Source organism: Carya illinoinensis, chromosome 9 (genome assembly GCF_018687715.1).
Source record: "Carya illinoinensis cultivar Pawnee chromosome 9, C.illinoinensisPawnee_v1, whole genome shotgun sequence".
Classification (NCBI taxonomy): Eukaryota; Viridiplantae; Streptophyta; class Magnoliopsida; order Fagales; family Juglandaceae; genus Carya; species Carya illinoinensis.
In genome coordinates, this window is record NC_056760.1 from 14,205,826 (window position 1) to 14,221,382 (window position 15,557).

The 15,557-nt window shown below is 38.0% G+C and overlaps 1 protein-coding gene across 2 annotated transcripts; it reads left to right on the top strand.

The window, feature by feature from the left end:
• Positions 1-6,881: 6,881 nt before the first annotated feature.
• Positions 6,882-15,223, top strand: LOC122276644 (pentatricopeptide repeat-containing protein At1g62914, mitochondrial). Of its 2 annotated transcripts, none has more exons than XM_043086519.1 (2): positions 6,882-9,645; positions 15,205-15,223. In XM_043086519.1, the coding sequence occupies exon 1, from the start codon at positions 7,044-7,046 to the stop codon at positions 9,579-9,581; it is 2,538 nt and encodes an 845-aa protein (XP_042942453.1). In that variant the 5' UTR covers positions 6,882-7,043; the 3' UTR covers positions 9,582-9,645; positions 15,205-15,223. The 2 variants fall into 2 exon arrangements, with proteins under 2 accessions (XP_042942453.1, XP_042942452.1); XM_043086518.1 differs by lacking the exon at positions 15,205-15,223 and adding an exon at positions 12,675-13,153.
• The last annotated feature ends 334 nt before the right edge of the window (positions 15,224-15,557 follow it).

The following is a 15,557-nucleotide window of genomic DNA, read 5'->3' on the forward strand; positions in this document are numbered from 1 at the left end:
TGCGACGGGTCAAGTAAGCAAGTCTAGCAAATTCCAAGAGGTAGCTAGCAAAAGATCATCATGATGTCCATGGCAGATTCATCGTAAATAGGAATAGGAGAGACCAAGTAAAAGTTCACGTGTTTGGTTAATGTGAAAGTCTTGCTTTTGAAGGATTTTACTTTGACTGTAGATAGTCATCTTGAACTATTTGCTCTATCATATAGAGCATGTTCATCTCATTTTTTATTTTCATTTTTATAATTTAATTTAAATTATATTTTTTTTAAATTTTTTCTTAAATTTTATTTATTTTTCAAAAACTTCCTACATCTCATTCACCATCCTTATCTCTATTCTATTAAATAATTTTTTTTATTCTTTTTTTATTATTTTTTTCTTTCACTTCTATTTACAAATTTAACTATTCAATATTTTTTCTTATTTTATGAAATATTACTCTAGTGAATATTTTAAACAAAAATTTAAATTATTTTTTTGTGAATATGATAATATTTTTAAAATTAATTTTTATATATTTTCGTAATTAATTAAATTATTTTTAAAATTATTATTTAAAACTATAATAAATATGAGTATGAGAGAAAGTCTATATGATTGAAAAATTATTTATTTTATATATTAAAATAAAATATTGATAAAAATGATTTAGGGAATGAATAGTGAGTCCCCAAATATGGAGACTTACTGTTTATTTCCTAAACATTTTTTCTAAAATGGGGATCCGGATGTGGGGGGTATTTTGATCAAGACCCTATAATAAATCCCAAATTATGGGGAATCTGGTGTTTTGGGGAACCGAATGGGAATGCTCTAAGAGTCCAACCTTATCTCCTAAACCCATGGTTAAGAATATAATAAAATAATAAAATATGTATCTTCCTATTAATTTAAGTTGTATTAATTTAAATTTTTAAGATAAGTAATGATTTTATATAATATTATAGTAGATGTTTTGAATTTAAACTTTAACTCTACACTTTATCTCCTTTATGTATTAAGCCTTGTTATTGAGAATAAGTCTTGTCCACACATGAAGAAGAATGTTAATAATATAATAAAAAAATTAAATTTATCGATTCTTATCGACTTTAAATTTTGATTTCATAGTAATAAACATTACTTGTTTATCGAGTGTTGGGTTCTTTAAAAACATTTGCCACATGATAACATCTAGCTCAAATTTACTGGTGATAACATTACAGCTTGTTTATCAATCTCAATGAGCTCCTCTCTCTCTCTCTCAAGCTGAATTTTTAACAGTTGTGAATAACTGAGTGCCCACTACCAGATCCATTAAGAACAATCTTCTCTAAATTCATATTACAATACTTGAATTCTTAAAAGGAAATTTAAAAATAAGAAACGGGTAGTGGATCTATGTTTCTTAACAAAAGACTTCGGAAGAGGTGCTTTCAAATTGCTATAGTCCAATGAGTAGACTAAGAGCCCGTTTATGCTTAGAATATCGCTGTATATTTGTAAATAACAGTGTACTAATTTGAGTTAAAGTTTTTTTAGATTTTGAGAAAAATAAAAAATTGTTTCAATATAATTTTTTAAATCTTATCTTTACTTTGAAATTTAAAAAGTATAATTGTTTTTTGTGTTTTATTTTAGAGTTTAAAAAAGTTGTAATTATTAGATAATAATTAAATGAAAATTTTGAAAATTAAAAATTAAAAATATTTTGTGTTTAAATTATATTTGTGAAAAAAATACTTAAGAATATTCAAAAATATTTTAGAATAGTTGCATTGGCAAATAGACTTTAAAAGATTACGATAAAAGGTTGCAATAGTAAAAACACACTTAAAGCAACTAGTTTGACTCTTGCTGGACTTTTGTTCTTACTAACAATAGGAGAAGCTATCTAAAAAATGGAAAAATTAGTAAGATACTGTAGGATGAAAATCAATAGAGCAGTCAAGATCTTTTTGTAATGCTTTAATAGAGAATTTAAATCACATATCTATATTTTAAAATTACTAATTAACGATACAATTAGAGATTCATTAAAACATTATAAAGATGAACAACATTTTTTTAAAAAAATAATATAAAATTTCATACACTGCTTAACTTATTCTCTTATCATATGAGATACACATTTAGGCTGGATGACAGGGCTCTAATTTTTTAATGGAGTTCGTTCTCCCACTCTATACAAAAAATAAAAATAAAAAAATAAAATGAAGAAAGAAGAAGAAAAGCAACAGAGTTGCAAATCTTAACTAAGCAAGCAATATGCTACACCTTGCTATACATAGTAATGCCAAAAGCAAAGACAACTCGTTGGAATATGAAAGAATGGCAAATGAGATTAGATACTGTTGACGCTGCAAAAATTGTATAATAGGCCAAAAAGAGAGAAATAGTCATTCCCAACATACTAAGGCAATACAAGCCTCAAACGGTGTGGCTTGGTGCCCTCGGCGGTAGTCTGATGCTTCGCATATAATGACGGCGTGTACATTCATTACAATGAAAAGGAAATAAATATAAAGAAAATAAGAGAGATGGGCACACATATTTATGTAGTTTGACATAATACCTACATTCATTACACAGGCCTTTAAGGATGAAGAATCTACTATAATATTCTTATTTATAATCTCTCATAGTTACCGATTCCTTACTGTATAATGATGGTTTCAGATACATTTACTGGAGAAGAGCGCCTGCACCGATGCCCTTTATTTGGACATCGAAGGAGGAGATGAAGAAGATGAAGTCTCTGCTGAGGAAGAAGAACCAACCCCTTTTAAGGTGAGAGTTCTATCCATATCCCATCACTTTTCCTGCCAGCCTCATGCCCTCTGCACTCCCCTAACAGCCCACCCTACCCCCTGACCCCATGCGTCCAGCCACCTCATTACCTCCTGACTCCCTGACCCCCTGGCTCCCAGACTCACCTTCCCTTTCCCATTTTACCTGTCTTCCTCTTACCCCTTCTGCCACTTGCCTGCTCCCATTTTCACTTCTTATCTTCTACTCATTTCCCCTATTGTGCTTAGTGATGGCTTGGTGGACTGGGCCCAACTATGTGCTGGATATTTTTGTCCTCTTACAGTACCCCCACGATGTAACAAAAAGAAGACCTTGAGAATCTTTAAAACATGTAACAAAAATCATTGTCTGGGATATGTGTCTAGGACCCGACTTCGTGGTGAGTCTAGAGACTCGGCTTTGTGGAACGGGGGGTCGACGAGTCTCGGAGACTTGGTCTTACCTCACAGCTGGTTTAGGGACCCAACTTCGTGGTGAGTCTAAGAACTCAGTTTTGTTGGATAAGGGGTTGGCGAGTCTCAGAGACTCGACCTTACCCCGCAGCGGGTCTACGGAGCCAACTTCGTGGCAAGTCTAGAGACTTGGCTTTGTTAGACGGGGGGTCGGCGAGTCTCATAGACTTGGCCTTATCTCACAGCAGGTTTAAGGACTCAACTTTCCAGCGAGTTTAGGGACTCGGTTTTGTTGGACAGGAGGTTGGCAAGTTTCCGAAACTTGGCCTTACCCCATAACGAGTCTAGGAACCTGATTTCGTATGACAGAGATGCTTGTCCTTAATAGGTGAAGTGTAGGTCAAAGGTGTGTTTGTTGAGTTTTGTGTGCCGCCCGATTTCAGTGGTGACGGAGGTTGGGCATGTCAGTATGCGTGCCAGTGCCTGGCAATTTGTTTCAATAGGGTCCCGTTGGGTCACCCTAGCATTGTCGGAATAAGCACATATTGCCGACGTTTGCCGTTCTGAGTCACAAGAAGGAACTTTGTTGGTAGAAACAAAATTCATATAAGTTTTGAGAGAGATAAACTAGGAGTTGTTGCCGGTTGGGGGGAGTCCATGCTTGCCTGTTGGAAGAGTCCAGGTGGACTCATTGGGAGAGCCCGAATGAGCCCTTTGGGAGAGCCCGGATGGGCCTGCTGAGAGTTTGGTGAGCCAGCTGGGGGAGCCTGAATCTTGCCCGAGAGCTGTAAGTGACTGGTTTGATTTGAGTGGCCCCTTCCTATTTCCCCTTTTCTTTTTTGGAACATTTGGAAAACATGCCATTTCTGCCCCACTAGTCCGAACCGAGTCGCTTGCAAGTGCACAAGTGGCTAGTCCAAGCTCATGCAGTGCCGTTAGCCTGTGTCTTGTGTAGGTCGTGTAGAGTTTTGAGCCCTGCGTAGTGCCCCTAGTCCGAGTCCAAGTCGCATGCAAGTGCATCGTGGTTGGTCAGAGCCCAAGTGCAACTAGTTGAGTCCCATGCCATGGGGGGTCTGTCCTGGCCCGTGCATGACTGCTAGTTGAGTCCTGTGTGCAAGTGCATCATTTGGGGGGGGGGTCTGTTCGAGCCCACGCATATCTACAAGCTGAGTCCCGTGCCTTGAGTGGTTAGTTCGAGCAGGGTTTTCTTGGGTTGTTAGTGGCCTGTCTCGAGCCATGCTTTCGGAGCGAAGTAATCCCTGGGTTGAGGAGGTGGGTTCTGAGTGGATAAGGTGCTGAAAAGCGGTGGGCTGTCGTGCTGCATGAGACCTGCTTCCGAGTCCCGAGTATGGGAGTCCTTCTCGAGCACTGTTCTTCGAACAAAGCTTCTCGAGCCCGTGGTGGGTGGCCGAGCCGAGGGGCACCACCGTTTCGAGTCTTGCAAAAGTGTGGCTGAGTCGGGTGGGTTACTTGATGCCCGTCGGCACCCCTACCGAGCCAGGACGTGACTAGGGCGAAGGGGCTTCAGCCTTGTGCTCGTGGCTGCTCGGAGAGGCCTTCGCTGTGGCTAGGCTACCGCAGATGGTCTTGGAGGGGACAGACTGCGCCAGCAGTTTACATGACGATCGCTGGCACCCCCATCGAGCTGCAATGTGATTGGGTTGAAAGGGTTTCGTCCTCTTGCCTTTTCGTGCTCGTGGCGGAGCGGAAAGGCCTCCGTTGTGGCTAGGCTGCCCAAACGGTTTCAAAGGGGATAGATTGCGCCAGCAATTTGCATGGTGATTGACGACACAACCCACCCCCTCCCCCAGCCAAGACTTAGTGCCCTAGCCTAACTTGGCACACGCTGCTATGCGCTGCAGTGCACGGTCCAACCATTGGGTGATGCCCACCTTGTGGAGGCCACTTGGCACTGGGCAAAAACTGGCAGATCACTAGGCCTCGCTGCTTGCCCCTGTGAGGCCTCTGTGTGTTCCAACAGATGGCCTCATGTTACACACTATGTTACACACTATGCATGGCACCGTACGTGCCATGTATGCTTGGCACCGTACGTACCATGTATGCTTAGTACGTGCACTATTGAGCAAGTGCATAGTTCCAAGCAGGGGGAAGTGTAGTGGCTCTGTGTGTTCGAACGGAGGGCCTCATGCGTAAATCATGTTTGTCATACAGTACCAGTTAGAGTGAGACAAGTGTAGTGGCAAGGTGTTCGGTCTGTCATCTTGGCGGGAAAAAAAATTTAATCCTTCCTCACCCATTGCTTGCACATTTATCATAAATGTAAAAGTTGAAAGAATTAAGAATCGTTGGGTATTATTCAGTGTGTTGAGAAATCATCATTCTCTCACTTCTGACAGAAAGGAAAAATCAAATCTCACAGATGACATCACTATTGATGCTGTAAAAATCGCACAACAGGTCGAAAGGGGAGAAAGAGTCATTCCCGACCCACTGAGGTGATACGGGTCTCGAACAACATGGCTTGTGCCCCCGACGGTGGTTCGGGGCGGCACATATAGTGATAGTGCGTACATTCTTGACAGCGAAAGGAAAATAAATGCAAAGAAAATAAGAGAGATGGACACACATATTTATGTGGTTCAGCATAATGCCTAAGTCCACGAGCCTTTGAGGAGGAGGAATTCATTATAATTTTTTTTATTTACAGTCTCTCATAGTCCCTCTTCCTCAATGTATAATGACGGCTTCGGATACATTTACTAGAGAAGAACGTTTGTGTCGGAGCTATCTGTCTGGAGATTTTAGGAGGAGATGAAGAAGATGAAGTCCCTGTTGAGGAAGAAAAACTAGCCCCTTTTAAGGTGAGAGCTCTGTCCACTTCCCGTCATTTTTCCTGCCAACCCCATGCACTCTGCACTCCCCTAACAGCCCATCCTACCCACTGACCCCATGCATCCAACCCCTACATTACCTCCTAACTCCTTGACCCCTTGGCTCCTTGACTAACATTCCCTTTCCCATTTCCCCTATCTTCCTCTTACCCTTTCTGCCACTTGCCTGCTCCCATTATCGCTTCTTGTCTCCTACTCCCTTTAGTGTCCTTAGTGATAACTATGGATTAGGTATTTTTGTCCCCTTACGGATATCTTTGTAGTCCATATTGTAAATGAGAGTGTTCATAATTTATTTAGGTTCACGTGCTGTTTTGTGAAAGCATGTGAAACTCACTCAATTTTTATTTTAGAGGAATAGAAAGTTCAAACCTATTCTCTCATTTAGAGATCACGCTTTATGCCATCTAAACTAAAGGATCTTAACAACACTTCCACAATTTCAAGTTGCTTGTAAACTCCACACGAGTCTAAGAGTAGAGAGATTCTAAATTTTGTTTAAGGTACATAGTTAAAGAGTTCATTGGAATGACCTTATCAACTGTGGGTGAGAGGAAGGCAACTTAGGCAATAAATCTAAATTTTTTTAATTTGGATGAGATTAGATACACCGTACCATCGTCTCACAATATAAAATGTGACATCACTATTAGATGATATTTTATTAAATAATTTTTTATTATTTAATAATAATAAATATGATAAATTTTACATTATGAAAAAAAAGTGAGATGACCATATAGTGTTTAGCATTACAATTTTTTTATAATATAATCGAAAGAATAACATTTTCGTTTTCATTTGTTTTTTTTTTCGAAAAATATATAAAACCGGAAAACTAAAAACACAAGAAGAGGCCGCTCTCACTTCACAATTTGAGTATATGATCTGTAGTGGGAACCAGCATTCTACGAAGCTCCAAGGCAAAGCTGCTTGCTCAAATCTTACATGTTGTTTCAGATTACTAATTCTAAATTTCTTTTCCATTTTCTTTTAGAGTACTGAGATGTTATATAACTTCAATTCCTACTCCAGAATTCGAAAGCCTTTCGCCAAACCTCAAAACTTCATCGATTTCTTAGAGTTTCATGCATGTGATTGTGGCCCTAAGGAAGAATTCATTGGGCAGAAGGTTACCTCTAGATCCAGAAACTATCTCTTTATAAACTGCTATTTCATTGGATTTAGGGCATATTATTCTTCTCTTTCTTCAAGAAGTTCTGTCATTAGTTCTCATTCAAGCACTAGTAGTAGAGGGCAACGTGGGGGAAAAGGTGACATTGATGATAGTAGTGTTGGGCGTGGCAGATTTAGGCAATTGGGTTCCGGGCCTTCTTGGAATCAGCAAGACTGTAACTTTAATGATTTTGATGAGGTTGAAGAGCTTGAGGACGATGAGGACGAAGAAGAAGAAGGGGAGGATGGTAATGATGAAGATGATGATGATGATGATTTTATGGTTTTGAATTCGTTTAATAGGAATCGTGAACAAAGAGAAGTCGTAAGAAGAGATGAGGCGGTCGAGGATGAACTTAGACACCCTTTGGTGAGAGAAATTTGTAGGTTAATTCAACTTAGGTCGGCTTGGAACCCAAAGCTTGAGGGGGAATTGAGGCACTTACTCAGAAGCCTTAAGCCTAGGCAAGTTTGTGCTGTTTTGCGCTCCCAGGCGGACGAACGGGTTGCTTTGAATTTCTTCTATTGGGCTGATCGACAGTGGCGGTACAGACATGACCCGATTGTGTACTATACGATGCTTGAGGTCCTTAGTAAGACAAAATTGTGTCAGGGTGCTAGACGTGTTCTTCGGCTCATGGCACGCAGGAGTATTGAGCGCCTGCCTGAAGCTTTTGGTTATTTGATGGTGTCGTATAGTAGGGCAGGTAAATTGAGGAATGCAATGCGGGTGTTAACATTGATGCAAAAAGCAGGAGTTGAACCTAATTTGTCAATATGTAACACTGCAATCTATGTTTTGGTGAAGGGGAATAAACTGGAAAAGGCATTGAGGTTCTTGGCTAGGATGCAACTTGTTGAAATTACACCTAATGTTGTCACTTATAACTGCTTGATCAAGGGGTATTGTGATGTGCATCGCATTGATGATGCCATTGAGCTGATTGCTGAAATGCCGCTAAAGGGATGCTGTCCAGATAAAGTTAGCTACTACACAGTGATGAGTTTTCTCTGTAAGGAGAGAAGGATTAAAGAAGTGAGGGAATTGGTGGAAAAGATGGTAAAGGACAGTAAATTGATTCCAGACCAGGTTACCTACAATACCATTATTCATATGTTCTCCAAGCATGGTCATGGGAATGAGGCTTTGGAATTCTTAAGGGAAGCAGAAGAGAGGGGCTTTTGTGTTGATAAAGTAGGGTATAGCGCAATAGTTGACTCACTCTGTAAGGTCGGGAGGACTGACATTGCAAAAGAATTAGTAAATGAAATGTTCAAGAAGGGTTGCACTCCTGATGTTGTGACTTACACTGCTGTTCTTAACGGGTATTGTCTCTTAGGAAAGGTGGATCAAGCTAAAAAGATGCTTCGGCAGATGTACAAAAATGGTTGCAAACCGAACACTGTATCATATACAGCCTTGTTACATGGGCTTTGTCGGCATGGAAAGTCATCAGAAGCTAGAGAGATGATGAACATGAGTGAGGAAGAGTGGTGGACCCCAAGTTTCATCACTTATGGTGTTGTGATGCACGGGCTACGTAGGGAAGGGAAATTATCTGAGGCCTGTGATTTGGCCAGGGAGATGATTAGAAAGGGGTTTCTTCCAACCCCAGTTGATATTAACTTGCTAATTCAGCCTCTCTGCCAAGAGGGAAAAATGCATGAGGCTAAAAAGTTCATGGAGGAGTGTCTGAACAAGGGATGTGCTGTCAATGTGGTAAACTTTACCACTTTAATTCATGGTTTTTGTCAGAAGAATGATTTGGATGCTGCTCTCTCATTGCTTGATGATATGTATCTGAGCAACAAACACCCTGATGCAGTCACGTTTACTACATTGATTGATGCATTAGGAAAGAAAGGTAGAATGGAAGAAGCAACCGAACTCACAATGAAGATGTTGAAGAAGGGTTTGGATCCTACTCCTGTTACATACAGGGCGGTTATCCATCGCTATTGTCAGATGGGTAGGGTGGAAGATTTGTTGAAATTATTAGAGAAAATGCTTTTAAGACACTCATTTAGAACAGTATATAATCAAGTTATTGAAAAGCTTTGTAGTTTTGGAAATCTTGAGGAGGCTGATAAACTCTTGGGTAAGGTATTGAGAACAGCTTCAAAAATTGATGCTAAAACATGTCACATACTTATGGAGGCATATTTGAACAAAGGAATTCCTTTGTCGGCATATAAAGTGGCCTTTCGTATGTTCAACCGGAATCTGATTCCTGACTTGAAGTTGTGTGAGAAGGTGACAAAAGGACTGATGTTAGAAGGAAAAACAGAGGAGGCAGATAGGCTTATGATGCGTTTTGTTGAGCGTGGGCACATTGTATCTGAGTGTCGAGAGCATCTGGGAAGCTAGTGGTACTATAGATCTGACCTTTTCATCATAATTACTTGTTGCTATCATCAAGTGCTTTATCATGGTAAGCCTCTTCTTCCATCATCAAGTGATTAATTTAATCAAGTCACTCAATTGGATATATCATTCCAAGTCCCAGATTTGGTCTCTTTTTTCATAGCAAGAAATTTTATAATTGTGTGGTCAGTTGTTACTCCCAAGAGCTTCAGACAACTAAAACTTGTACTAGTTCACCACTCACCAGTCTGAATGTTAATATTTAAATTTTGATTTTTGAGATAAATCTATTGGATTAATTTAGGATCTCTTACATTTGTTTTACACTTTCAATTATATAGATGGTCCTCATGTCTCCTACCATAAAAATTTACTTGAATTATTCTTAGATTTGATGACTAATGGATGTATTCATCAGTCATGATTGGTCTCTTTTTGTTGTCCTTGAAAATTAACTGTACATCTTCCTCTTAGTAATGTGACTACAGACGTGTGTTCTTATTTCCTCTTACTAAATTGCCCACGTGTCTATGAGTGTTTATTTATTTATAGTTTGGCCTTGGCCGAAAAATGATATTTTTTTATAAAGTAAATTTGGTAGGAAAATGATATTTAAACTGGTTAGTGAAGATTTTTAAGAATATTGATTTTGTCCCATACTCTTAATTTTGGCTGTCAATTCAATGAAATTTTTAAAAGCCTTATATGGTTGCACACAATCCAGTATTATTTTCAAGAATTATATATAGGTCCATCAATTGATTGTAGGACCTTATTTACTGAAGAATACAATAAGAAGAACTGAGTTAAACATCTTATAGAGCACATAGAATACATAGGTAATGACACACTAAAAACAGAATTTTCTGCTGCTGTTGTGGATCATGCCCTTGCACAATTTGCATACAGGTTTATTGTGGCATTTTTTGTTCTCTTCAATAGGCTAAGCTGGTAAGGCCAGTTACAACTTACAGCAATACTAACGAGTAGCAGTCATTGTTCTTTTTGTTTTTATTTTTTTAGTTAAGCGAAACTTGATTAGGAGTATTTGAAGTTAAAATGGGGAAATTAGGAGGAGCCTAACATGCAATGCTTTTGGAGAAAGGGAGATGGTGGTAGTCTACTTTCAGTAGGGTAATAACCATATATTTTTTTAATTTGTTGGTGAGTGGGTTGTACTTGCATAAAAAAACAGTGGGTAATAACTCTTCAGGTCTGGCAAATTGACTACATTAGGAGTGCGTAAAGCATCATAAATCGTCTTAATTTTGTAATGATTCCTGGCTTGTCAACAAAAATTCTTTGTTCATGTTTGCTTAAAACATTTTAACTTTGATTTTGCCCTCTTTACATTTGCTGTGATTTTCCCCTTAAAGCATGTTGGCTTGTATCCTACTAATTATTAACCTTCTCACATATGGTACTCGATCAAGTCTTTTGTTCCAGTTTGCTGATGTGTCCTGCCCAGTACAATAAACAGATTCTAGCTAATACTTTGACATGGACTCTGATATAGTTGAGTGCCATGTTTAAAACAGTGTATTTTGCCATTTCGATATCTAATCAACCTTTTCTCATAGCTTTAAGGATTGTTCTCCATCTGTCTTTACACTTATAAGGAATTATTGAATTTCCTCGAGTAGATTTTTAGTATCTTCAAGTATTATATTTTTATTTCCAACCATATTGAGAAGCTACAACGAGATTTCTTGTGGAGTGGGATGGAGGACGAGTTTAAATTTTATCTAGTGAACTGGTCAATTGTTTGCACGCCAATATCTAGGGGTGGGTTGGTAACTTGTGATTTCAACCAAGCTCTTTTGGCTACATGGTTGTGGCGGTGTCAACAAGAAAGAAGCAAGCGGGCGCCCTTTTTTGGGGGGGGGGGGGGTGGGGGATGATACTCAAATGAGGTACACAGTCCACAGGGGGTGGGTTTGTGGAAAAACATTAGAAAATTATGAGAGATTTTCCTAAGATATGCACTAATTGAAGTAGGTGACAATTCTCAAGTCAAGTTTTGACATGACAAATAATGCGATGAAGAAAGTCTCAAAGACATGTTAGGATCTAAGATGAAAAAATCTCAACATCCAAACATCACTCAAACACAAACACTTTTCAATTTCAAATTTTAAACTTTTTTATCTAATCATTATTGAATCATTACAACTTTTCTAAACTTTCAAATAAAACACAAAAAATAATTCAACTTTTTCAAATTCCAAAACAACAATTATATTATAACAATATTTTAACTTTATAATATTTTTATTCAACTTTTTCACTTTCCTTTCCCAAAACCTCATAAAATATCTTAATTCAAGCCATTTCAGTACTATTCATAAATTTTTCATTTCATCTCAACATCTAAATGAGGCCTTGGTCTTCTCTTGTGGCTCCCCTCATTGGAATGTGGATTGGAGAGTCCCTCCAAGAAAGGTAGATTCAACAGTTAGATCGTTCTAACAAGTTCTAACTAGCTAGGGCATGACCACTCTTATATGGAGGAATATATGGAAGACGAAAGCTCCTTTAAAAGCAGTTTTTTTTTTTTTTGTTTGGACAGCCTCCTTTGATAAGATTCTTACTACAGAAAATATGATGAAACGTCCTGTAATAGTATTGGACTGGTGTTGCATGTGTAAGAAGAATGAGAAATCAGTAAATCATCTGCTTTAACATTGTGAGGTGGCTAGGACCATGTGGGATTTTTTTTTTTTTTTCCCGCGGGAATTTGATTTTCATAGGCCATGCCTTGTCGCTGGTGGATTTTCTATCAAGCTAGAGAGGCCTTCAACTCCACAAGTGGCAGCAATCTAGAAATGATAGAAGTTTCGAATATTGCGATAAGACAATAGATGTGCTTAAAGTTCTCTTTTTCCTTGTTCTTATGGGCAGGGGTCATTGATTTTGATGGACTAAATGCTATATGTCCATGATTTTTTACTTTCTGTTGTAAACTGTAGTTAGGTAATTCTCATATATACATTCTGTGTACTTGGACTATACTTTCTTTTTCTTATGAATAAAAATTCTTGATTACCTATCGAAATTTTTTTTTTTGTTTCCTTTCTTTTTCCCATCCAATTGAAGTCCATCACACGAAGTGCAAAGATGTTACCTCCAAACATCTTATGAAGGGGAGGAGGATCTGAAAACATTAGATTATGCGTGGGAAAGCTGCAGCTTCATCTTATTAAGTATGACTCATCGCATGGCCCATCGATCCAAGGCTCCAACATAGGGGAAAGGCTCTTTGCTTATCTATGAATGTGTGAAATTCTTTGCAAACATTAGAAATGCGATCTGCTCATTTTGATCAGATGAGTCAAATTGTTAAGAGTAAAGGACACTCAGAAAATGTTACGAAGTTTGCCCTTTGCGGCAATCTCAGTTGGCTACTGATCGAGGATGTTGCAAACAACTCAATTGCAACATCATCCTCACTGATAGTGGAAGGTTTCCTAGAAGATTGTGTATAATTATGTGTCTCCCGTTTCCTTTGTGCTCTTTAATTTGTCTTTGCATGCTTGTAACCTCTTTTAATTCATCTAGAAAAATTCTATTCATCATTTCCGCACCTCACAAAACACACATAATTTTTTAATTTTTTTTCTTTTACCAAATGTGTAGTATATGGATGATGAGTAGAATAATTCAATCAATTTAGTAATAATAAAACCAAAAAAATTAAAAAAAATGTGGTGTATAAGAATGATTAGGAGGAAAACCCATTGATCTATACTGCATGCTCAGCTCGCATTGAAAGTCGAGAACAAGTACAAGGTTGAGATGTTACTTAGGTTTACACGTACGTGTATTGACTGTCTTCTTTTATCTGAGGTAATCTTATTATGGACGTTGCACAGTAAAGCTGGGGGTGCCCTTCACTTGTGGAGGATCTGTCCCCTCCCTACCACTTTTGGGGTGTCCTTCTTGTGGATTCATGTGGCAACTTTATTCGACCATCCTCCATTATTGTCCACCTCCGACCTAAGTGCCAGTCCAATCTTTACAGGTGGAATGTATATCCTCATAGGTGTTTTTTAAATTAACTTTCAAGATGTGGATCCTCATTAAAAGAGGAAGAACAATACTTTTATGTGGTCTGGCCTAGTACCAAGTGGCGGTCGCTGGTTCTTTAGGGACGGCCTAAACTGACGTGGTCTTATATACATTGACAGCTTTTTGACAGAATTCTCAGGATTTTGAGGATTTGGACTGTAGGGGGAGGGACCTGCTAGATTGGATCTGAGGCTCAAAAATTTAGTAATTGAAGTTGATGCAGATATTATTTCAAAGTTGAATCGAGACCACAAAGATAGATAACCTTGTACCATGCATGACTTTAAGGTTCATGGGACAGCATTAGAGCTGGTTACCACTAGGTTCCCCAAGTTGCAAGGATATTCATTGAGATTTGACATTGTACAATGTATATTCTTCTCACCAAAGTATTGCCATGCTTTATAGTTCAAGTAGTTGTGTTTGTTCCTTTCACCATAAGAAGCCATGAAGCATTTGTCATGTTGTTTGCAACTAATTCAGGGCATCTTATGGTGAAAGGAAGAAACAAATTCTGACAAGATGAAAAAGATAGAGATATGAAAAGGTAGAGGAGCAATTGTATGATAAAAAATGGTGGGGCTTAAAACCTTCTTTTGCTTTTGGATTGAAGAGATAAAAAAGATGATTTCCAAGTTGGGAAGGTCACCATATCGGAACTTCTTGCTTGTCTGCTTCATGGCCGACCCATTAACTGCCAATGATTCTACTGTTGTTGCTTGTTATTGTCACTGGTTTTATTTATAAATTATAGAAATACCAAGAGAATCTCTGTATAACTGTGATCCGTTAGTAATTTCATTTCCTCTATGATTTCCAGGAAACGTCCATTAATTGAGTCCTTGATGTGTCCCGTGTCTAAATTACTTATGATTTTCTTAACTACTTAATTAAGTTAGCATTAAGATACTCAGAACTCGTCATGCAGCCTTGCCTACTTTTGATGTGAGACGTCCTTTAGTTCTTGTCAACCTTGAAAACAAGAGAAGGCTGCATAAGTCAAAGAGCAAACAACAAAAAACCTAAAGCAAAAACGAGTTTTAATTAAAAATGTGAGAAATGCTTAGTCTATAAAGCGATTTTTTTGGTAGATCTAGCACTTCTCTGAAATAGACATGAATGGAAGCTCTTGATCAAGGTGTAATAAGTGCCTCCAACCCCAAGAGAACTAGTTCAAATTAAATTGTTCGACGTTCATAAATAAATCATAAGGAATCATCACCGATAGCTTTACTAGCTATGAGTGCTATATATGATCAATATCTTATATGTCAAAGTTCAAATTTAGAATTTGTAACATGAACAATCATCTGATTCATCTCATGTTGTACGTACGTTGATGCCAATATATACGTGACCATAATTTGTGTGTGTCGAGAGATCAGTACTAGCGCTAGGACTCTTTAGCCCAAGTTTCAAGGATGGTTACCATGAAGTATATAACATTGGATCAGATTGAGCAAGCTCGGTTTCCTCAAGTACTCATGTTCACCAAATATTTGTATATGATTCTGCAAATCAAGATTGTTTTGATGGTATCTGTCCCTTTCTTTTTCAGGAGATCATCATCAGATGTTAGAGATTGGGTTTCTCTTTTTAATTACCATTATACATGTTTAATTAAGAAGCTGGATGAAGATCAAAACATCATCAGATTAAATAATGGACTATTAGAGCATCCCCATCCGGTTCCCTAAATATCAAATTTTCTATAATTTGAAGAAATATTTAAGAATTTCATCCCAAACCACCCCCTATCCCATTCCCCATTTTGGGGTTTAGGGATGGGGTTGCTACAGTAGGTCCCCAAATACTGTTTGTCCCCAAACTATTTTTATATTGATAAAAATATTTGTAGTTAAGTTTTTAAAAGGAGGTGAGAGAAAAATGTAATAAATAAATAATAAAGAA